The sequence below is a fragment of the Euleptes europaea genome, chromosome 2 (assembly GCF_029931775.1).
Source record: "Euleptes europaea isolate rEulEur1 chromosome 2, rEulEur1.hap1, whole genome shotgun sequence".
In the NCBI taxonomy this organism is placed as follows: Eukaryota; Metazoa; Chordata; class Lepidosauria; order Squamata; family Sphaerodactylidae; genus Euleptes; species Euleptes europaea.
This window is the reverse complement of record NC_079313.1, coordinates 20613486-20638388: the sequence shown is the minus strand read 5'-3', so window position 1 is coordinate 20638388 and position 24903 is coordinate 20613486. Positions and strand designations below refer to the sequence as shown.

The following is a 24903-nucleotide window of genomic DNA, read 5'->3' as shown; positions in this document are numbered from 1 at the left end:
GGACCGCAATTGCAGCGTCTCCCTGTGTGGTTCTGTTCATCTCCTTTACATTTGAATCTTTCCTCAAAATCTACCTTTTCCATGACGATTTGGGCTCAGCCCTGAGGCGCCCATCTGCAACTGGACTGAAGCCTCATGCAGCTCTTTCTTATGGCTTCTTGTTGCCCCTTTCCCCTGCTGTCAAAACTGATTTGTAAGCACCTCCTGTGTAACACCATAAGTTTATCTCCAGCATTGTTAATACAAGGACTATCAAGGGCTTCCTCTGCTCCCAGCCTTCGAGGGATGTGTGTATCTTGCCTGGCATTAGGGAAATATTGGACTCATGCAGGCCTTTGTTTCCAGTGGAGGAATCCATTGGTTACCTCTGGCTCCCAGAAAGGCGACATTTTTAATCTGGCTGCCTGCTTAGCATTTTGCATTTGTTGCAGGGGCTTTTTTAAAAGGCTTTATGCTAGACAACTATAGAAGAGTTTTCAACTCAGTCTTTGCTTTAGGGATTTAGCTCCTTGGTATTCATATCTGCTATGTTGACCCATTTATAACCATAGTGCTTCAGTAGACAGAAGCAGTAAGCTGGCCACAGGAACAGGTGCTCCTGTGAAAATCTGGTGTCCGAAGGCCCCCCCCCAATAAAATAAAAAATACAGATGGGATTATTTGCATGTATAAAACGGTGTGTTGACTGCTCTCTGGTATCCTTCCTAAATGGCACCCTTGACTATGATTTGGCTGTGATTTTGCAGTGGTGTAGTGGAGAGCCAGCATGATATAGTGGTTAAGAGCAATGGTTTGGAGCGGTGGACTCTGATCAGGAGAACCGGGTTTGATTTCCCACTTCTCCACATGAGCGCCAGAGACTATTCTGGTGAACCGGGTTCGTTTCCCCACTCCTCCACTTGAAGCCAGCTGGGTGACCTTGGGCTAGTCACAGCTCTCTTAGAGCTCTCTCAGCCCCACCTACCTCACAGGGTGTCTGTTGTGGGGAGGGGAAGGTGATTGTAAGCCGGTTTGATTCTGCCTTAAGTGGTAGAGAAAGTCGGCATATAAAAACCAACTCTTCTTCTTCTCCTACCTTGTATTTTGCAATGACTATGGAGAAAATCCTGTATACACATGAACGCATGAAGCTACCTTCTACTGAATCAGACCCTTGGTCCATCAAAGTCAGTATTGTCTACTCAGACCGGCAGCGGCTCTCCAAGGTGTCTCAGGCAGAGGTCTTTCACATCACCTTCTTGCCTAGTCCCTTTCACTGGAGGTGCCGGGGATTGAACCTGGGACCTCCTGCCTGCCAAGCAGAGGCTCTACCACTGAGCCACGGTCAGAGCAGGAAAACACTTCCGTTGTAGACTGGAAGTTCCAAGAAAGACTGCATTGGTGTATAGCTCTAGTCCTTTTCTTTCTCTAGTCCTATTAGGGCTGTGTGTGTGTCTAAAGTGCTGTCAATTCATAGCCAATATATGATGATGTCAGCAAGGGGATTTCAGGGCAAATGAGAAGCAGAGGTGGTTTGCCATTGCCTACCTCTGCAGGGTCTTCCTTGGAGGACTCCCAAGTACTGAACCTGCTTAGCTTCCAAGATCTGATGAGATCAGGCTATGCCATGCTGTCATCCCTCCCCAGACTGGGCTGTTGCGGGACTTTAGTCTGGCTCTGAGGCCTGCCTTTTCTTTTTTTGCTGTTAGAAGGCCTTTAAGACCTTCCTACATTTGTTTGTCTGTGGCCATTTATGCTTGGTAACTAGCTGCACATTCCAAGCTGAAGTGCCCCACATATTTTTTTTGAGTTCTTCACGCTGAACCGTCATTCCGGAAGTCACTACAAAGCCAGCGCATACCTGCTTCACATTACTTAAGAGCCCCTTTAACGCGACCTTTTTTTTTTGCTCCATCTCCGCCTCGAAGCATCCGCTCAAGGAAGCATGAGGGATCACAGCTGTGGGGTTAGCTATGCAAAGGACGATTGCTAATGGCTATGCAAACGAAGGAATGAAGGGGCAGGCGAGGGGTGGTGGTGGAACTTGTTTGACTTTCTCCTCTTGCATCGGGACCGTGAATAGTAATTTTAAATGTCGGAATTAAAAAAGGAGCTTTGAGCGAGAATCAAAATTGACCCTGCATAAATGGCTTCGGTTTGGGTATTCTGAATCCAGGCAGTGAAGTTGGAATGAGCCTTGCTCCGTTAACCCTCTTACCTGGATTCCTTTGCCTTTTCAGCAAAACCTTAGAAACCTACCCAGGGCCAAAGAAGAAGCAGTTTGCCAAGAAAGCGGCCCCCAGCACCGCCTCCTCCTTTTCTTCCTCCTCCTCCCCGTCAGGGCTGAAGAAATTCTTCACCTCCTTGAGCCAGAGCACGAAGCAGCGGCTGGGCAGGTTCCGCTGCTACAGCATGGAACAGATCTCTGACGCAGGGACAGATGCTCAAGCGGCCCCCGAGGAACCAGGCAGAGGTGCCACGAGCTCCCCAAAAATGAAGAAAGCCCCTTCTCTGCAGTCCTTGCGCCTGGTGAGTCCTCAGGGCATATCTGGTGTGTGCTGTAGCTCAAGGCAGGAGGAGCGGAACGTGGCTTGCATAGGGCAGCATTTCTCAAGCTGTGTCTCAGGGTACAGTAAGGCCCCTGCAGGAGGGTTGCCAGCTCCGGGTTGGGAAACACCTGGAGATTTTGGGGGCGGAGCCTGAGGAGGGCGGGGTTTGAAGAGGGGAGGGACTTCAATGCCGCAGAGTCCAATTGCCAAAGTGGCCATTTTCTCCAGGCGGACTGATCTCTATCTGCTGGAGATCAGTTGTAATAGCAGGAGATCTCCAGCCACTACCCAGAGGTTGGCAACCCTGCCCTGCAAAGGAGATTTTCATGAATGCAGCAAACTTTCTGAATGACAGTTTTTGCCCACCTCCCCCACATACTAGCAGTTTGTGCCTGCAGGTGGGTAATGGGTAGGACTTCGCGGTGCCCCCCAGACAAAGATTCCCTCTTGGCCCCCCTCTTCGCACAGCCCAGGCTCAACCCAAGCACTTGACTCACCCAGCTCGGTGAGCCTCCAAGATGACTGAGCCCCAAGAATCTTTCCTCCCTGGCCCGACCTCTCAGTAATCCCCGTATTGGGGTGTTCTCTGTCAGCTGGGGCAATGGGGAGGCAGAAGGATCCTTGCTCTGCACCCCAGCTAATCAGAATCTGTGCCGCAGAGTCCTCTGCAGTGCCCTGGTTCTTTGGTAGTTGCAGCAGGTGCTCCTCGGAAAATGAGTCAGTGACTGCGTCTCTGTGCTAAGGGTTCTCTGCATTGCTTTCATTGCCACTGTGAGTTCAGAACCATGCACATTGGCACAGGAGTTCCCACATGTGGGAATTTCCTGTGCGTTTTCTTTTGTTTTTTTCCTGACTCTTCCCTTCCATTCGTGCTCCACAGCAACTGTGCGCTGGCACTCAGAGGGGCATGCTCATTATATCTGCTGCAGCAGCAGCTCACGACCTCCCTCTTTCGTTTCATTGTTTCGTCATTTATGTGCCAGCATGGTGTTGTGGTTAAGAGCGGCGGACTCTAATCTGGAGAGCCAGATATGATTCCCCACTCCTCCACCTGAAGCTAGTTGGGTGACCTTGGGCCAGTCACATGTCTCTCCAAACACTCTCAGCCTCACCTACCTCACAGGGTGTCTGTTGTGGGGAGGGGAAGGGAAGGCAATTGTAAGGCTCTTTGAAACTCCTTAAAGGTAAAGAACAAGTATAAAAACCAACTCTTCTTCTTCTGCTGCTATAGCACTATAATGGATCTCTTCAGATTTGAAATAGATGTGACGATGGATCATTCTGGGCTATTGCACTATTGCTGTTACCGTTTTTGTTAAGCCCTCTAGTGGCACAGCAGGGGGGAAAAGGTTGGGAAAATGGCACCCGCAAGAGGCTGACAGCAGGAAAATGGCAAGAAAAATGCACACTGTTCCTTCCACACAGTGTGCTAAAACATTTTGACAGTCTTCTTTCCGAAAAGATTAGAGTAAGGAAGGTTTGGGAAAGAGCATACTGAGGAAGAGGAAAAATGGGAAACAAGACAATTACAGAATACTATTCTATGGAAGCTCCCCCCCCCCCTGAAGTGCTTCAGTTTGGAAATAAGGGCCTTTTATGCAGGGACGTTTCCTCGTGGTCACCCCTGCTGACTGCTTCAGGGCTTGCTTTTGATTATTCATGCCTTTTCTGCCTGTCAGAGGTTGCCTCGCTCTCCCCACGTATTTTGCCCGTGTTTTTGGATGCTGTTTTAGCCAAAATCTGGAAAATACAGGCAAAGCACGCAGGGAGAGCGAGGTGACCTCTGACAGTCGAATAAAGCATGCATAATAAAAAGGAAGCCCCGAAGCAGTCGGCAGGGGTGACCATGATGAAACGTCCCTGCATCAAAGGCCCAAGATAGACAAACCTCCACGTAGAAGCAACTGGGAAAGTGGTTCCCTGGAGGCAGAAAGTTTGAAGTTCACCAGTGCAGGGAATGCTGATTATCCAATAAGGGCAGAAGACCTGATGCTGAAACATGTGGCCACCTCATTTCATGGTCGTCACATGTGCTTGCCTCGTTTTTTTGGAATTTCTCCCCCACGTCGCTTGCCTGCTTATACCTATTTCTTAAACAAACATCAGTATAAAGGCTCAGTAACTCATGACTAATTAGTATAGAAATACTGTGCAAGTTTTACTGACAATAGTGGAAATAAACAAAGACAGTGCAAATCTCAATAAACAAAAGACAAAAAACAAAAAATCTTATCTATAAATATTTACAACAGTCTTTCCATCAAGTCTTTTGAAGGTTAATTGCAGTGTTAAATCAAGTATATAGAGACTTTTGGACTCCCCTGTTGGATTGTCCACCTAATCATTTTTGCACTTACCTGTATAAGAAAGTCGCATCCTCTAGTGGAATTGTACCTCACTGTCAATATTTATAGATAAGATTTTTTTTGGTTTTTTTCTTTTGTTTATTATGATTTGCACTGTCTTTGTTTATTTCCACTATTGTCAGTAAAACTTGCACAGTATTTCTATACTAATTAGTCATGAGTTATTGAGCATTTATACTGATGTTTGTTTGAGCTTCTGTACAGTATAGGTGATTTTTTGCTTCGGCTATACCTATTTCTTGACAACTCCTTGTTTCTTAAGAACATTTTTTCTTGCTAGACTAAATGCTAACCCTTCTAAGGTTATGCAAAGTAGATACATGAACCTTCCATATCCGGAAGGGACCTGCCCGTGTTCTTTTGCTTCCATTGATTCTTAGCACACGTGCTCCTGGAATGTCGTTTTTATGAGGATCTAAGATCAAAATCTATTATTCCTCTTCTAACAGATCGGACTAATAACTGAGTCTGAGCTAATACCCTATTTATTAAGTGACAGCGAACCTAAGGTTACATTGGCAGTGGCAAAATTTATCTCAGTCCTTAATATCCCTTAAACAATAGATTTAGAATTACGCTGCTCAAGATTTATGAATCATGGTTCTTCTAAGGGAGGAAGAAAAGGAAAGGAAAACATATTTCCGGCTAAGCATTAGGAAGAACTTTCTAATAGTTAAGAGCTGTTCCGCAGTGGAACAGGCTTCCTTGGGAGAGGGGGGGGCTCTCCTTCCCTGGAAGTTTTTAAGCAGAGGCTATATGGCCATCTGTCAGCAATGCTGATTCTATGACCTTAGGCAGATCATGAGAAGGGGGCAGGAAGGTTTGCATCAGTGTTTGGCTCTCTTGGTCCTTTCTTACATGCCCAGGGTGGTGGCGATTGCCACTTTTGGGTCAGGAAGCAATTTCCCTCCAGGCCAGATTGGCCAGGGATTTTGGAAGGTTTTCCCCCCACACACACCTTCTGGGTATGGAGTAGGGGGTCACTGAGTGTGTGTGTGGGGGGAGGTAGTTGTGAATTTCCTGCATTGTGCAGGGGGTTGGACTAGATGACCCTGGTGGTCCCTTCCAACTCTATGATTCTATGAAATTCTACGTGGCAATGTTAGAATCTTCACGTAATCCACTGTCACACTTCCCAGCCACCCTGGGGTTGGAGCATTTCCCAAAAGCGTGAGACCTTGGACTTGCATTGCTGATTTGGGGCCCCCAGCCTGGGGTAAGTAACACAAAGATTGTTTTGTGATGGTGGCCATCTTTAACCCCCACACCTTGCAAGGGTGTTTGCAGACACTGCATTATTTGAGCAGTGGGACAATTCTGGAACTGAATCCCCTGCATTCTGCTCAAAGACTTCTTCGCCTAGCATGGATTCTTAAGCTCTTGCTCTAACTTTCAGTGCTTTCATTTCCCCCCACAAGGTGTCGCCCTTCAACCAACCACGAAAATCCTCCTCCGTTCAAAATTTGCATTCCTTGTTGGGCAAGACCGACCGGTCCAGCCTCTACCAGCTGGGGGAACCAAAGGATGGAGCATCTGTGCCTGACAGGTAAGGACCGGGAAGTCGAAAGAATGGCTGCCTGCGGCCTCCCACTAAATCCATTCTTTGTCTTAACTTGTTCTTCTGGAATGCTTTGACTTCCATGGATTTTGTCTTGCTAGATATGGATAGAGAGCCAGTGTGGTGTAGTTACGGTTGCCATCTGCCAGGTATTAGCTGGAGATCTCTTGCTATTACAACGGATCTCCAGTCGATAGACATCAGTTCACCTGGAGAAAATGGCTGTTTGGCAATTGGACTCTATGGCATTGAAGTCCCTCCCCTCTCCAAACCCTCCCCTCCTCAGGCTCTGCCCCAAAAACCTCCCGCTGGTGGTGAAGAGGGACCTGGCAACCCGAGGTGTAGCGGTTAAGGTGTCAGATTAGGACCTGGGAAACCCAGGTTCAAATCCCCACTCTCGCCATGGAAGCTTGCTGGGTGACCTTGGGCACATCACACACCCTCAGCCCTGACCCTGGCTAGCATTTGGATGGGAGACCTCCAGGGAATATCAGGGGCATGATGCAGAGGCAGGCAATGGCAAACCATCTCTTCACATCGCTTGCCTTGAAAACCCTATGGGGTCGCCATACGGGGCATGACTTGATGGATATATATATTTCAATGGTTATATCCTTTGTCCATTCACAGTGAAGGGTAAAATACTCATAAAACACGGGCCATTGTGACTGGGCACATGTGCAATTGAGCGATCACATTTCCTTGTAGCAAATGCAGAACCACAGACCCGATTCTTTAATGAGTGCAGGTTCTGGGTGTGTTCATGGGCAAACTCTGACATTGAACGGGGCACGCATAAATGATTGCTTTGCTGCTTAAAATCTGATGCTACATGGATCCAGCACCTGAAAAATTAAAAGGCCCTTTGCCAACTGGCTAAGTCTGTGATCAGAGTAAATGTGTCCAGATACAGAAGTGATTCTGGTAGCAGTTTTGTTTTTCATTCAAGCCATGTTATTTTTCAACTTTTACTTTAATGATACTGCTCATTTAGCCTACAGACCTTGAGCAATGTCACACTAGACACAACAACAAAAAAGTGAATGTAAATAACCAACCAGTTATTGCGCTTAAGGGCCTTTGAATTAAATTATGTGAGCAAAAAAAATCAGGCTACAGCCAATGTAAACTCCTAAATCGCCATGTTATTTTTAGTTAGGGCCTGAGGGGATACAGTGGTGGAAATTTAATATATGGCTTATTGATAAGTGTGCTACAGGTGGGAAGAAGTGTCTTTGAGTGAGACTGGGAAGTAATGCCAAGCACCAAATGCTGCAATCTTAAGCACATTTCCGTGGAAGCAAGGGCGTACCTATGGATTATGTTTTTCTTTTACTGCATGAAACACGTGTGTTTATAAGTTCCCCCACTAGGAACTCAATTGCCAGGTGGGCGGGCCTTGATCTGGATTGGGACCACAGTGCGCCAGAACCAGCTTCAGCCTTTCCCCCACCCTATCATTTTCCTGACTTGGAATGGCCCTGGGGGACTGTATTTGCCCTGTTGGGGTCTCTACATGTACTGATGGAGTACATGAAGATTTTCATACAAGGCCATTTTGGGTTGGGAAAGTGACATGTGGTGGGGGGAGGCCTAAGCACCCTGAGTGCCAGTCCCCTTGCACTGTGGTACTGGTCAGAATCAGTGTCTACACACCTGGGAATTGTGTACCCAGCAAGGAGCTCATGAGTGCATGTCTGACGATGGTCCTCGTGGTAGATCTGGACCCAGCCTGAGGGTGGTGTGGATTGTGTATCCAGAGGTCCTGTTAAGCCTTACTGAACACACTGTCAGGCACTGGCCTGGAAGTCATGCCCTGCACGCCCTTGGCTCTCCAAGGACTCTGGCTTGTGTAGCTTCAATATTGTTTTGTCTGCTGAGATTGCTGAAAGTGTGATAACTGTGAACTGTAACTGTAAACCTTCATGGGAACCAGGGAATCTTCCTGGCAACCAAGGTACTGTTTGATTTCTGTTATTATGTGCTGTCCTGTCCCTTTCCCCCCACTGAAGTCCATCAATAGCTTAGCGTCAGATTCTGCTCCTCGCTGCATGCCTTCCTTAATAAACCTGCTTCTTAGGATACCTGCCTGGACGTCTGGTTTTTGGGAATTGCTAGGTGAACTCCGAGCTGACAATTCTGCCCCCCTTAAGACCCTCCTCCCACCATATCCGAAAGGGAGGGCTTGTCGGGATAGGACACATGAAATTGTTGGATCAGTCGAGGGGCGGAGACATGACGATGCTTTACCCATTCATCATGGGCGGGACCAAAGTATTTCCAACAAACAAGGTATTCCAACCCCCCCCCCCCCGATGAATGCAGAAATCGAGGACTTTAGAAACTTCACAATGTTCTTCCCCTCCTACCATCCTAGGTACCTCTGGGGGGCTTTTCGGATGCCATTGAGGTGAGGGTACATACTGTTTCAGAAGGCTCACATGAAACACTGGATGAACCCTCCTCAACGCTTTGGGAAGAGTGAGCTCGACAGTCACATTGGTAATGATTCTGGCAATGGGAAACGGACCGACATATTTTTCACTCAGTTTTCTGGAGGGTCGTAAGGACCGTAAATTTTTGGTTGAGATGTACACCAGATCCTCCACCCTGAATACCCAACCAGGTGACCGATGTTTATTGGCTTGAGCTTTGTATTGATGTTTGGCCCGTTCTAAGTTCCACGTTAACCAAGGCCATGTGGTTTGAATGGTTTGGACCCAATTTGCAATTTCGGGACCACCCTCCTCCCCTGAGACGTCCACATGCCCAATGGGTTCGAACTCTTTACCATGGACGGTGTAGAACGGGCTAAACCCAGTGGGTTGATGTACAGAGTTATTGTATGCATATTTGGCAAAAGGCAACAGGTCTACCCAATCATCTTGGTGGTAGTTTACATAACAACGTAGGTAGCACTCTAATACAGCATTGACCCTTTCAGTTTGTCCATCAGTTTGGGGGTGGAAAGCACTTGACAACCCTTGCTCCACCCCAACCAACTTAAGAAAAGTCTTCCAGAATTTGACCACAAACACTGACCCGCAGTCGCTAACTATCTTGCATGGGAAACCGTGGAATTTGAAGATGTTAGACACAAATAAACGGGCTAATTTCGGAGTGGCAGGCATGCCCGCTCAGGGAATCAGATGCACCTGTTTGGAAAAAAGGTCCATAACCACCCACAGTACCGTCTTCCCCCAGCTAAGGGGGTAGATCAGTCATAAAATCCATGGCAATAACCTCCCAAGGACCTTGGGGCGTTTCCAAGGGCTGTAACAATCCAGGCGGCTTGCCCGTGGGGCGTTATGCGATGGCGCACACTGGGCAGCTGCGGATGAAAGAGTCTAAGTCCAACCGCATTCCTGCCCACCAAAATTGACGATGCAGTAAGTGTAAAGTTTTGACGAATCCAAAATGTCCTGCCGCCTTAGCACCATGAGTGAGTTTTAAAACCTCCCCCCCGTAACGCTGCTGGTACATAAAATTTGGCATTTTTAAACCACAACTCCCCCTTTCTCTCGAGACCCGTAGGGAGCACGTTGGCAGCTAGTTCTGTTTGGCAATCGCGGATTAGTGCGTGTTTGAAAGAATCAGGCAGCCCTTCCGAAGTGGCAGGATCAGTCCCAACAGGATCTGTTCCGATAGGGGGGTTGTTGGGAGGGGATTCCTCTGAGTCCCCGATCGCATGTTGTAGTAGAGGAGGGGCAACTGCATCAGTTGGTTGCGAGGTATCATTGGGCTTGGGCTCGAGTTGGGATCTTTGGGCTTGGGCTCGAATTTGCACCGCCAGGGTAGGTAGAAGACCCCTTTGTTCGGGAGTAAACAGCGAGTCTGTAGGGTACTGTGGAAGCCGGGATAGAGTGTCTGCTAGTAAGTTTTGTTTTCCCGGCACATGTTTGATCACAAACCAGAACCTGGAGAAGAAATCCGCCCACCTTACCTGTTTTGCGGTGAGCTTATGAGTCCCAGTCAGAGCTTCCAGGTTTTTGTGATCAGTCCAAACCTGGAAAGGGGTTTCAGAACCTTCAAGGAAATGTCTCCACACGGTGAGAGTGTGTTTCACCGCTGCTGCCTCTTTTTCCCAAATCGGCCAATTGAGCTCGGACTGAGAGAATTTTTTAAAGAAATAGGCACAGGGGTGCAAGTTGCCGTCTGTTCCTCCCTGCAAGAGGGCCCCTCCCATGGCCACGTCGGAAGCGCCAGCCTGAACAATGAATGGTTGTTCACAGTCCGGGTGCTTCAGCACCGGCTCGGTTGTGAATAAACGCTTAAGAGTCTCAAATGCTTTTTGACATTCCACGCGGGCGGAGGGTAGAGTTGCTGTAACTCCCTTCCCTTTAGTTTTCAAAAGATCAGTAATCGGTAACACCACGTGTGCAAAATTATTGAGAAACCCCCGATATAAATTTGCGAACCCGAGAAATCTCTGCACCTGTTTATGAGTTGTTGGTGGTTCCCAGTCTATTACTGCTCGTACCTTGTCAGGATCCATGGCTAATCCATCGTGCGAGATTTTATAACCCAGGAAGGTCAGTTGATCTCGATGAAACTCACACTTGGAAACCTTAGCATAGAGACGGTTTTCTCTGAGGCGTTGCAATACTTCTTTGACCAAGGCAACATGCTCATCAAAGGTTTTTGAATAGATAAGGATGTCATCCAGATAAACTACCACCCCTTTAAACAATAAATCATGGAGAACCTCATTAATTAGTTGCATAAACACCCCCGGGACCCCTTTCAACCCGAAGGGCATTACTAGGTATTCAAACATTCCAAAACAGCTGGAAAAAGCAGTTAGTGGCTCATCTCCCTCCCGGATCCTAACCCGGTAATACACTTCAACCAAGTCCAGTTTAGTGAAAATGTGTCCCTCTTTCAATTGGCTCAATAAGTCTGAGATTAAGGGGATGGGGTAGGCGTTGGTTTGGGTGACTGCACTGAGTTTGCAAAAGTCTATGCAGAGTCATAGGTCACCCGTCTTTTTCCGCACGAAGATGGCGGGGGCACAATGAGGTGCAGTGGAGGGTCGGATAAACCCCCGAGCTAAATTCTTGTCAATAAAGTCTTTGAGCACTGACTTCTCTTTGGGGCTCATTGGGTAAATCTTGCTTTTGGTTAAATGCTCTTCTCCTACCACCTCGATAGCACAGTCGGTTTGGCGGTGGGGGGTGGGGTAGAACGTCACACTCTTTAACCTAAAAAATATCTGCAAAGTCCAGATACTCGGGGGGTAATTGGGAAATGTTGGATGCACCCTCGACCTCTGCAGTCAAGGCAGGAACCTGAACTGCCACCTCCCTTTGGTGACGTTCGCATTGCGGCTGAACAAACTCAATTGTTTTTGCTACCCAGTCAATAGTGGGAACCACATAGCCAGTTTGCCCCCAAGACTACTGCATAATGAATGCCTGGCACAATGGTAAAGTGTATTTGCTCCCAGCGATCCCCCACTCCCATGGCGACTCTGCTTGTCCATTGGTCAACCGGCCCCCCCTTAAAACCACTACCATCCATCTGGCTGAATTGAATGGGTTGGGGTAGGGTGACGGCTTTCACTTTTAAAGCCTTGAAGGTGTCCTCATTAATAAAAGTGCGAGCGCCCCCATAGTCTACTAAGGCTTTTACAGTTATTTGGGGGGGGGGGGGCTTGTGATGCTGCAAAATGAAGTCAAGATATATCATGTCCTCCACATCTCTTACCATTAATGGAGGATTTGTTTGTACGGGTACAAGGGTCTGCGGTGGTGCTCCCTGCTCCGCTGACTCAGGTCATTCAGTTGACTGGTCGCCTGTTGGGGCCAGGTTCAGGGCCGAAACCTTTTGGTCTGAGGAATCCGCGTTGTCCTCATCTGGGACGGCGGCATTTATAATCCGAGACCCGGAGGGGTCAAATGTTGAGGTGACGAGGTCCATGGCAGGAGACCTCGCAGGAACCTTGCATCCACTGACGGCTTTCCGATGGTTGCTTCCTCCCTTGCATTCCGAACTCTCCTGGCGGGGACTCGAGTTTGGCCATTCGGACAGCACTGGGCAGACCACGGTGAAATGGCCCACAACCCCCACAGATGAGGCAGGCCTATCTTGACTCGCTCAGTCACAGGAGCAGCCGTCTTCCGCGGTGGCTGTGCAGGCATCTTTGAGATTGCCCGCTCCTTCCGTGGTTCCACTCCCTTAGTTCTCTGTCTGGAAAGGGAGAGGTTTTGCCGCCGGCATTCCACTTCCGTGAGCAGAATCCAGTCCTCAAGTGTAGGGGGGTCCCTCTGCATGTAAGCCCAGTACAGCACTTCAGGACGCAATCCTTCTTGGAAGTACTGTACCCGGGAGGCTTCGCTCAGTCCATAATTCTACTAGCTAGCCGAATGGCAGCCTTAGCATTTTCACTCCGGAAAGGGTCCTTGAAGCGTCTTTGTAGCGCCTACATAAAGTCGTTTAGGGTCTGAATGGATCGGGTCCGAAGATAAACTGTTGGATCATCCACTCTGCCGCCGCGCCTTTCAAGAGGGATGAGACAAACCTAACCTGACTGTCTTCCGTGGGGAAGCTATGTCCTAGCTCTCTCATAAAGCAATCCACTTGATGCAAAAAGCAGGGAAGAGTTTCAGCAGACCCATCAAAAGTCATTCGCAGGGCAAACGTTGGAGGCAGGGGTGGTGGCCACAGTTGCATGTACGCCCCTGGTAGTCCCGGCGCTGCAGGCATCGGTCCCACACCTCCGGGTGGCGGAGTGGATCCCCCCGCTCCGGGCTGCGGCCCCCTTGGTTGCCATGGCGCCAAACCTCCAGGCGGCGGCACCCCCGGTTGTCCTGGCACCCCAGGTAATCCTGACGCTGGCTGGGGTGCTCCAGGTAGTCCTGATGCTCCCATCCGGAGCCCCTCTGGCTGGGGTAATCCTGGCTGTGGAGTTGGGGGGAACAGAGCAGAGGTTCGCTGTGACCCACCTGACGACGGTTGGAACAGCACTCCTGGCTGTCCTGGTTGTCCAGGCGGCCACGGGGCCGGTACAAGAGTTTGCACCCGCTGCATCTCGTTTAAGTCCTGCCACATTGAATCCATTCGATTCTGCATCTGAGCCACGTGCCCCTGCAATGCCTGGTTTTGAGCCCACAGACGTTGGACTTCGTCTGTGGCCTCCCTGCTCAGAAGGTCATAAAATGAGGGTAACGAGTGGAACGTCCAGTCCCCTTCATCCGTGTCGGGTGTCGCAGGACCCTTGGGCTGTGCTCCGGAAGCCTGCGCGGCCGCCAGCACCTCCAGCTCAGTGGCCCGGGCATCGACCGTTTCAGCAAACGATTGTCTCGTCTCTTGGCGAAAATGGGGTTGAGTAGGACCTGCTGTCTCCACTCGTTTCCGTATGAGGGAGAAGGGTACGGGATCGGGGCCCTCCAGGAGAGATTCGTTACCCCTGGCCACATTCTCACCCACGCGGCGGTACCGATCCAACAGTCTGTCCCTACTGTCCCTCAACTTCTCTGCGCTGCGCTGCCAGCAGGATTCCTTCCACTGTGGAGTTCGGGTACTCCTTCTAGGCTTCGGTGCCGCCGTAGATCCACCTCCACAACTGCGGCCTCCCGAGTCCACGGCCCAACGCGAGGACGCTCCCTCCAGGATGGATCGCTGGAAGTCCCTTCCCACAGTCTCCTCTTGGGTGCGCAGGGTCTGTATCCTCACCTCCTCTCGGAGGAGTTGGCGAAGCATTTCCCTGGCCATAACTGTCCCGGGTCTCCCTTCCTGGGACGACCCGTCATCCCTCCCTCCCTCCAGGGGAATGGGTGAACTCAGCCGCTGCCACCATGCAGAACTTAGGGAAGAGGCTTCAGCCTCATTTCCCCCTAAATCCAAAACAAAGAAAAGAATAAAATGAGAATAAAGGAGGGATTGAAGTCCAATGTTCAGCTCTGAGTTCGCCTAGCAATTCCCAAAAACCAGACATCCAGGCAGGTATCCTAAGAAGCAGGTTTATTAAGGAAGGCATGCAGCGAGGAGCAGAATCTGACGCTAAGCTATTGATGGACTTCAATGGGGGGAAAGGGACAGGACAGCACATAATAACAGAAATCAAACAGTACCTTGGTTGCCAGGAAGATTCCCTGGTTCCCATGAAGGTTTACAGTTACAGTTCACAGTTATCACACTTTCAGCAATCTCAGCGGACAAAACAATATCGAAGCTACACAAGCCAGAGTCCTTGGAGAGCCACCTGCATGCAGGACATGACTTCCAGGCCAGTGCCTGACAACTTTTTCAAGTAAACATCAGATTAGGATGCAATATTTACTGTGAAGCTAGGGTTGCCAACTCCAGGTTGGGAAATACCTGGAGATTTTGGGGGTGGAACCTGGGGAGAGCAGGGTTTGGAGAGGGGAGGGACTTTGATGCTGAAGAGTCCATTTGCTAAAGCAGCCATTTTCTCCAGGGGATCTGATCTTTGACACCTGGAGATCAGTTGTAATAGCGGGAGAGCTCCAGCCACCACCTGGAGGTTGTCAACCCTATCTGAAGCCCTGGATGCTGCCTTTTCCTTTTAATATGTTTCCGTACAATAATAAGGGCTAGAAACTTGCTGTTCTTTAAAAACTGGTGCACAGAAGCTCGATTCCATGACTCATACAGAGTTAACTCTATACATTTCCAGCCTGCCTGCACTCCCGTTTCAGCTCTGAAGAGTCTTTCCTTACATTGTCTTTGTTTCTGGTCTGGCTCATTCCCTTCCAGGAAAGTGGGTGCTCATCCCAGGCGTTCCCTCAGCGTAGAAGACATTGGCTCCCCCAACTTGGTGAGAACTGTTGGACGGGTGGTGGAGGTCTTCCCCGACGGAACCAGCCAGCTAGAACTGCAGCGGTCCCCGCAGGGCACCTTCGGGTTCCGTGTCTCCTCAGGAAACGGCCGCCCCGATACAGGTGAGTTCCGTGTTGCTAATGGCCTGGAATCTTGAAAAAAGGGCACCATCTTAATGCTACAGCCTCTTATGGAGCTGTCAGTGTAGATCTGCTTCCCTGTAGCACGACTTTCCCCTCCCCAATGCAAACTAATATTTGTTTCACTGATTTTGGTTTGCGTTCCAACCCCCCAAAGTACCTTATAATACTGTACATATACTGCAGCTTTATTGGCCATAGCTTTAAGCTTAACCACACTAATTTTTTTTAATCTCCCTTTTCTCTCCCAAACCCACCCAAATTATAAACGTTTTTATTTTATTTTATGCTCAGTTACTAAAAGATAAGAGGCCAATGACTTAGTAATATTCAGACCATTAACCCGCAAAAGTAAGGGAAAAAATTGATAATTGCTCATAAACTCATCCTTCTCTAACAACAGGGTTATCCATCTCTCTCTATGTTCAGTAAATAAAGGGCATTCAGGGACTAACAGCCCATTCCTGACCTCCAAGGACCTTTGGCAGCCATCCCACTTAGTCCGTCCAGGTGGGCTCGGTCGCTGGCAGGGGGACCCAGATGCTGGTCTCCTGGCGCTGCAATGGCAGCGCCACCCAGGGACACTGGCTGGGCCTTCTGCCAGCATCCCACTGGTGCAAAACCCCATGCTGGTGTTCCCGGGGCATGTCGGAGGGCAGAGCTGCCAGCAGGCAGCTTCCTGTCCCCTTTTGGCCCCGCAGGCCAGCGGGGAGATCAGCGTTGCTGCGCTTGTTTTTTTGCTGGTGCAGCCTCACTCTTCTCAATGGGGCAAAAAAACCCATTTAAAAAGTAAAAAGCCGCCAAAAAGCTTTTTAAAGCCTTTTGGCGGCTGGGAAATGGCTTTGGAGGTGCTGCATCAGCACCTCGGCCATGCTGTCCCTGGCCACCGAAAGTTCAGGAATGGGCTGTTAGTGAGCGAAGGTGTCTGTCTTTGTTACCAACATTCTGAAAAACGGACTCCTGTAAATCTGCCTTTTTAGTTCAGGCGATGGTACGGCATTTAATCTGGCAGCCAAAAACAATATTACAGGATCTGGGAATAGTCAAAGATTTTAAATATGCCAGGAGGGTTACCGGAGATTCTAATATATTATAGGAAACAGAATGCACCCTTCTTGCTCACAGATCTGTACTTCTAAAATCTAATTTTAATAACCAGTTTTTAACCTGTGCCAACGCTACTTTATAGTTCTCCACAGATCATAAAAAAGCAGAAGTAAAGCCTAGCTGTTCCGATCTTTGACCATCCAACCTCTTCCAGTTACTCTGAAAGGGGACTTCTTGTAGTCAAAGGAGTAGCCCAGTTCTATAATTAAGTAGACTCTGAGTTTAAATGCTTGTAACTAAGCTGCTGATTCCAGTGAAGGAATTGCAAATTTTTGCCAAATAGCTATACCCGATACACGTTTAGGCAATCTGGCTATTTTCCTCCAGAATGTTAATGGAAAGGAATCAATGTCCTCTGAAACACCTTCTGCCCAAATTCCACTACCATAAAGTATCGTTTGGTTAATTTTTCCCAAAAAGGGCCTAATGGCTGCTCAGTGATAACTTACTACTACTGTGTGGGGGGAAAAACACAATAAAGCATTTAGATGCGGTGATACAGAGAAATAAATTGAAACTGGGCTTCCCAGGAGAACATTTGTTCCAAAGTTTCCAAAAATCATCATGGCCTAGCGCCTCTCCCTTCTCTGTCTCTCTTTGCAACCCCCCCCCCTCCCCAAGGTGATAAGCAAAACCACTCTCTCCTAATCTGTAACTGGGATACACACACGTGAGTTACTCCTGACTTTTCCAGATTGGACCTTTCCCCATGCAGTGTTAGAGCAGAGAGTTGGGCGGGGGGAGGGGAGTGTGCTGCATGAACGTTTAAATGTCCGTTCCTCTCTTTATTGCTTTTTTGGTATTCATTTTAAAACATTGCCTAACCAACCCAAAAATGGAAGGGGTGGCCGGGTTGGAGGTGTCTTTGTGACCTCGACGGGTGCCAGCCAATCAGCACTTAGGCCTTGGAAGCCACAGGAAATCTCTGCAGGCGGAAAGGGTGTACACCAGTGGGACAAGTCTGCCTTGCCTCCTTCTTGCTCACCGCAGCTCCGAGGAGCAAGAAGAGGGGGAGCTGGAGGTCTGCGGGGGAGGGAGGATGAAAAAAATCCCACCCCTTCTGTTAATAGCGGCCTTCCATGGGATCCAACCCTTAGTGTGGCTGGTTTCTGTTGCAGATTAGTAGTTCTCCCTGGAGGGGGAGTTGTTCGTATTCAGCACAGTGAGAGCACTTCCATGCCATCTTGACTACTACATAATGCACACTTGTAGGGGCCATTGTAGGGATCTATCCCAGTAATTCCTCTCTCGGGTATTTGGGTCAGGGGTGTGTGTGTTTGTATCTCAGAAGGCCAGGATTCCAATACATTGGATTCATCCAAAGAGCTGCCTGTGCTCTGCCCCTTGCACCCTCTCAGTTCCTTGTGAGATTTATAAGAGAGGAGAAACGGTGACCCCATAATGCTGTCATCCCCAATATTCAGGGGAATGCTGTAGACATAGTTTATCTAGATTTCAGTAAGGCTTTTGATAAGGTTCCACATAGTATTCTAGTTGACAAATTGGAAAAATGTGGGTTAGATCCTATTATTGTTAGATGGATCTGCAACTGGTTGACAGATCGTAGCCAAAGAGTGCTAGTTAATGGTTCTTCGTCCACTTGGAGATAAGTGACTAGTGGAGTTCCTCAGGGATCTGTGCTGGGCCCTGTGTTGTTCAACATCTTTATAAATGATTTGGATGAAGGAATAGAGGGGATGCTTATTAAATTTGCAGATGATACTAAATTGGGAGAGGTAGCAAATACAGTAGAAGACAGAGCCAAGATGCAGGATGATCTTGACAGGCTGGAGAAATGGGCTAGAACTAATAAAATGCACTTCAACAAAGACAATTGTAAAGTTCTGCATTTAGGTAGGAAAAATCAAATGCATAATTATAGGATGGGGGAGACTTGTCTGAGCAGTAGTGTGTGTGAAAAGGATCTTGGACCAAACACTGAACATGAGTCAGCAGTGTGATGCTGTAACTAAAAAGACAAATGCAGTCTTGGGCTGCATCAACAGAAGTATAGTGTCCAGATCACACGAAGTGATGGTATCGCTTTACTCTGCTCTGGTTAGACCTCAACTACTGTGTTCAGTTTTGGGCACCACAATTTAAGAAAGATGTAGACAAGGTGGAACGTGTCCAGAGAAGGGCAACAAAGATGGTGAGGGGTCTGGAGACCAAGTCCTATGAGGAAAGGTTGAAGGAGCTGGGTATGTTTAGCCTGAAGAGGAGAAGACTGAGAGGGGATATGATAACCATGTTCAAGTACTTGAAGGGCTGTCATATAGAGGAGGGTGCCGAGTTGTTTTCTGTTGCTCAAGAAGGTCGGACCAGAACCAACGGGTTGAAATTAAATGAAAAGAGTTTCCGTCTAGACTTTAGGAAGAATTTTCTAACAGTTAGAGCAGTTTCTTAGTGGAACAGGCTTCCTCAGGAGGTGGTAAGCTCTCCTTCCCTGGAGGTTTTTAAGAAGAGGTTAGATGGCCATCTGTCAGCAATGCTGATTCTGTGACCTTAGGCAGATGATGAGAGGGAGGGCATCTTGGCCATCTTCTGGTCACTAGGGGTGTGGAGGGGGGAGGTAGTTGTGAATTTCCTGCATTGTGCAGGGGGTTGGACTTGATGGCCCTGGTGGTCCCTTCCAACTCTATGATTCTAGGATTCTAGGATTCTATGTGCCCATGGGCACCATAGTGCCCAACTATGGGTTTCCTGGTGCCAGTTTCTTCTCCAACGAAGCATCTTTCCCCCACAGCAATGGAGCAGGGGTTTTTTCAGAAGAACCCAGGAGGTATCATTTTAATTCCAGCTGGGAGCACCTATTCAGAAGCAGCTTCCTCCATCAGAAGAGGATACTTGACTTACAACCTCAAACACTTTGAGTCCAGCCCCAGTCACCCTGCAGTAGCTGTATTGGGATGGCTCTAAAGATCCCCAAAATACCCACAGGCTCAACGTAACGGGGGGGCCTCTGCCATGTGGCCACCACTGCTCACCTTCCTTTGCCAGGAGTAGCTGCAGGTTTGGGAGTTCAACCCCTCTTCGCTGCTGCTAGCTCTAACCCAAGGCCAGAATGATAGGGGCACCAGGTATCCTAACAAGGAAGCCTCTTAACAGCTGTAGGCCAGAGTGGGCTGCATGGTACTCCTTGGTCTGTAGAAAGGCTCTCAGGTCGCTCACTCACTGTTGTGAGTAACAGTGGGATGCTTTCAGGCAGGTAGCCATACTAGTCTGCAGTAGAAGAGCAAGATTCACGTCCAGTGGCACCTTAACAACCACCAAGATTTCCAGGGTATAAGCTCTTGGGAGTCAAAGATCCCTTCATCAGACAGCGGGATGCTTCCCTGGCTCTCTTCAGCCTGAGCTTGTCTAACACCGAGTTGGCCGTCACATCTTACTTTGGAGCTACTTTCCCTCCTTCCTCCCTCATTTCTGCTTTTGGCACAGAAGAAGAAAAAGAGTTGGTTTTTATATGCCGACTTCCTCTGCCACTTAAGGAAGAATCAAACCAGCTTACAAATCACCTTCCCTTCCGCTCCCCACAACAGACACCCTGTGAGGTAGGTGGGGCTGAGAGAGCTGTGACTAGCCCAAGGACACCCAGCTGGCGTCGTGTGTAGGAGTGGGGAAACCAATCCGGTTCACCAGATTAACCTCTGCCGCTCATGTGGAGGAGTGGGGGGAATCAAACCCGGTTCTCCAGATCAGAGTCCACCCAAGGCAGAGAATGGGCAGCCACTCTGCCCTCCCACTGGTGCTGTCACTGGGCCCACCTGCTGGGCACCTCTGTGGCTCCATTCAGACGTCACATCAAGTCCCAGGTAAGGAAGTGCAAGTTTTGGTGTGTGAAGCCTCGTGAACGACTGCTGCTGTCCCTCCGGAAATGGGAATGCTGAGCAGATGGGAAAAGCAGCCAGACCAGCAGCTCTCAGCAAGGTGATTGCTTGTCTCTTTGGCAGCTCTGGCCCTAGTATGGGTTCTAGATCATGGTCTGGGGCAGGGGTCTCTCTCCAACAGGTAGCTCACCAGCTGCTGCAAAGTAACTCGGGCAGCCCTTAGAAGACCCAGGAAAAGAGTGAAAAACCAGCTGCTCTAGACATCTTTTAACATTTCTGTAGGATTTTCCTCTGTGCTCCTTCACTTCATTGAGAGCCAGCGGGGTGTAGTGATGGACTCTAATCTGGAGAACTGGGGTTGATACCCTGTACCTCCACAAGAACGGTGGACTGTAATCTGAAGAACTAGGTTTGATTCCCCACTCCTCTACATGAAGCCTGCTGGGTGACCTTGGGCCAGTCACAATCTCTCTGCCCCATCTTCCTCACAAGGTGCCTGTTGTGGGGAGGGGAAGATGATTGTAAGCCGCTTTGAGACTCCTTAAAATTATAGAAAAGCGGGGTATAAAACCTAACTCTTCTTCTTCTTCTTCTCTTGGTGCTCTCCCTAGTCCAGGTTCTGCTTCTAGGACAGAAAAAAATGTGGTGATATACCTGTGGGCTGGGAGAGCAGCTCAGGATATTTTTCATTGCTCAGTAGTTGTTGTGAAAGAAAATGTTGGCAACCCTCGAGTGATGGCAGAATTGAGCCTCTTGTTGCTCGGCCAGTCCTTAAACTTCCGTTCAAACTGTTGTTAGAAGTCAAGATCGGTTCAGTTTCCCCCACGCTCCCCAGCACGTAGGTCCCGTCCCCAAGCCCCTCCTCTTCTCCAGACATGCCCATCTCCAACTTTGGCATGTCCAGCTCTGTACTGCTGTGACTCCCCTAGAGAGACAGATTCGGGAAGTTGCCCAAAGGCCCTGTTCTTCTGGATTCCCCAGGCCAAGCCTCTCCTGGAGAGAGCCAGATGGCAGGAATAACTGAACGCAGATGTTCCCAGGTCCTTTTCCCCAGGCAGGCTCTCGAGAATTTTGCAATATTTGCGATGGGGATGACAGATGCTCGTCCTGGCCTGGAGCACTTGATTCCAGGAACTCGGTTTCATTGCAGTACCCTGGATTCCTGTCTCCGCTCTGGGAGGTGTCACAGAAGAACTGTGGTGCATCAAGATTGGTGGCTACAGTGCCTGCTTTCCCCCCTCCCCCTCCAAAGCTTCTGTGTCCTTCTGTCTTGACTGATGTGACATCTCAAATCAAGCCAGATGTTTGCCTCTGAGCCTGCCCCCCTCTGCCAGAAAGGGAGGGGAGGGCTTTTGAGGTACAAGCTGGTGGGTTTAAGCCTCCCTGTGTCTGCCACTTCTCAGTTGTAAACCACCCTATTTCCCCTGCCGATTTTGGGGGGCAGGTGGGGTTATTCTCTGGTCCTAGCAGGGGAGGGGTAGTCAGCCAAAAATAAGGCCTAAACAGGAACTTGCAAGAGAAAGTTTTTTTTTTTAAATATAAAAATATGATTCTCTTTACTGGAGCACATTACAGACCACAGACAGTAGAGGGCAAATACGGAGAACACATCTAAAACAGCCACTGGTAATCAATCAAATGTTCAGTTTGGAAATAGACCAGACTAGTTTTAGTAGCAACTGGATATGAAGGCCCCGTAAGTCACACTTGCAAGAGAAAGTTTCTGCATTCTGCCTGCCACCTGCATACTCTCCTTTGTGCTCACCCTCAGCCCTTCTTTACCATTACTCAGGAATCCCTGGCTGCACATAGAGTTGCCAACAGGCTTGGAGAAAAATGCTCTGTTATTTTAATAGAGGCTTAATGGGATGTTCTTCACCTCCATGCCACGAGAAGTTTCAGCCACCCCTTTCTACACATTAAGCCTCTGTTAAAGGGACAGGGCGTTTTTCTGCAGGCCTCTTGGCAACCCTAGTTGGGAGCCCCATCATGTTTACCCTGCAGTATGGAGCTCCACCTTGGGGGATGAAGCAGAGATAAAGCCCGCAGCTGGCCCTGAATATACTTGGGTTCTCCTAAAATTACTGACCACCCTCTGGGGTTCATTCCTAAGAAGCAAACATTCCACAACTCCAGAGAAACAACAGTAAGGATTTAAAATCTGAATGAATCAAAAAAAGGGTGGAAAGCAATGAGAGATTTAGTATGGCAACTTCAAGTCTCTTCCACTGCTCATAGTAGGGGGTCCCCCACCCCCCACCCGCAATGCAGTTCTAGGCAGAAATCGGGAGAGGTTCCACATGGACAACTTATGTCAGTCTTAAAGCTCCTCTCTCTGTTGTGCAAGTGTACCAGAGGGAAGGCCCGTTTACAGGGCTTTGTGGGTCTCTGTTACAGGCTGTGTAGCTGCTGGAGCCTGTGGTCACAGATCCCGGCCACAGCCCAGCATGGTGAATTTCACTTAGCTCCCTTCATCTGTAAAAGGACAGTGGTCACAGTGCGTAGTCCTGATTCCGACCCCTGAATGGTTTCCTTAATCAAAACTGGAAGATATTTAAAAAGGCAGGTTTTTAAAGGATCCATCTTTGCTCCTTTAAAGTGCCAGCGTGGTGTAGTGGTTGAGAGTGGTGGCTTGGAGCGGTGGACTCTAATCTGGACAACCAGGCTTGATTCCCCACTCCTCCACATGAGCAGCGGACTCTGATCTGGTGAACCGGGTTGGGTTCCCCACTCTTACACATGAAGCCAGCTGGGTGACCTTGGGCTAGTCACAGTTCTCTTATAGCTCTCTCAGCCCCACCTACCTCACAGGGTGTCTGTTGTGGGGAGGGGTAGGGAAGGTGATTGTAAGCCGGTTTGATTCTCCCTTAAGTGGTAGAGAAAGTCGGCATATAAAAACCAACTCTTCTTCTTCAATAGCCATTGTGGGGCACCCAGTTTTGGTTAGCAAAACAGTGCATGGACGGCAAGGTTAAACTCCTATCTTCCCTCCCCCCGACAGGGCCCTGATCCAAACTGGGTCAGTGCATGCTTTTAAAGAGAAACTGAGATCTGTGGCGTTCATCACACCTGAACGTGCCCTTTGTAACACAGATCCCCTTAGCTACAGGGTAATTCCCCTATCTTTGTGTGTGTGTGTGTAAAGTGCCTTCAAGTCGTAGCCGACTTATGGCGACCCTTTTTGGGGTTTTCATGGCAAGAGACTAACAGAGGTGGTTTGCCAGTGCCTTCCTCTGCGTAGCAACCCAATATTCCTTGGTGGTCTCCCATCCAAATACTAACCAGGGCTGACCCTGCTTAGCTTCGGAAATATGAGATCAGGCTAGCCTGGGCCATCCAGGTCAGTATATCCACTTTTTCTTCCTGCCACTGTGGGCTATGATGTATTTTATTAACAAACATTTCGTTTGCACAAGTATATCCTGAACACCCCAAAGCCAGAAGTTTATAGATTCTCTGTTGCTCTCTTGGCGGGCACGGGCCTTGGATGCTGCTGAAATCCTCCAAGTTCTGGTGCCAGACCTGCGTAGGATAGATTATTGCAGTTTCCAAGTTCAGAGAGAGAACTGCGGGTCCCCGTGTGGTGTAGGTTTTGAAGGCTAAGAATAAGAGGCCACAGGTTCTAAATATCTGTGCGTGCTTTTCAAGTGCGGTGCACTACAATAGCCTGATGCTTTGGAAAGACCCATCTGCTCTGAAACCGTTACAAGGGAAGTGAGTGGAGTTTTCAGAAGCCAAAGAGAAGGCAGGCTAACTCGCGAGGAGGGAAAAGTGAAGTGAATCGATTAGTGTGTTGTAATAAAAGACACTTGAGAAAGAAGACACCAGGGTGGATCCTACCCCATCCTACTACTCCCCTGAGCAAAGTTTATGTGTTTGTTTATTGAAATGTTTATTTATCATTCTTATAACCCACTCTACCCCAGCACGCTGGGCTCAGAGCGGCAAACATAAACCACAAAAATACAATAAAACCATAAAATCACATACAACAATAGATTAAAATAGTCCTAACTGATTAAAATCACATTTCTAAATAGCGCATAGAGTTGTGATATAAAGCCACAGTATGGACCTGCAGGCAGTTCAAACAATGCATAGCCTGCACTAAGATAGTACAGAAGAAGCAGTGGGTAAAGTCGAGAGGCCAGCATTTATAGTACAACCATAGCGGACCCCACTTTTCCTTTTGGCTCTGATCTAAAGAGCCTTCCCCCAAATTAAGTAGCTCTTCCATTGGACAAAGTTGGAGGAAGGCTCTTTGGAAGGTGGATGGATCCAGCCCGCTATACTTGAGAGGAAAGAACAGTAGAACCAGGAAGTGGTACTATCTTTTGAATCTTCTGATACCTATGCACTAAGAGGAGCTAAGCAGCCTGAATAGCCCATGGTAGCCCAACCTTGTCACAGCTTAGAAGCTAAGCAGGATCAGCCACAGCTAGTTACTTGGATGGGAGGATCACTAAGGAAGTCCAGGATCATTATGCAGAGGCAGGCGATGGCAAACCTCTGCTCCTCTCTTGCTTTGAAAACCCCATGGTCCTGGAGTCGCCATGAGTCAGTTGCAACTTGACAGCACTTTATTGTTACTATTAA

General features: G+C 48.7%; 1 protein-coding gene across 1 annotated transcript in view; it reads left to right on the top strand.

Moving 5' to 3' along the window:
* KIAA1614 (KIAA1614 ortholog) overlaps positions 1-24903 on the top strand; it is a 50988-nt gene that overhangs the window by 24415 nt on the left and 1670 nt on the right. Inside the window, exons 6-8 of the mRNA XM_056844009.1 lie at positions 2220-2508; positions 6313-6440; positions 15171-15355. Of these exons, the coding sequence (XP_056699987.1) occupies positions 2220-2508; positions 6313-6440; positions 15171-15355 (602 nt within the window). The remainder of the gene's footprint in view (positions 1-2219; positions 2509-6312; positions 6441-15170; positions 15356-24903) is intronic.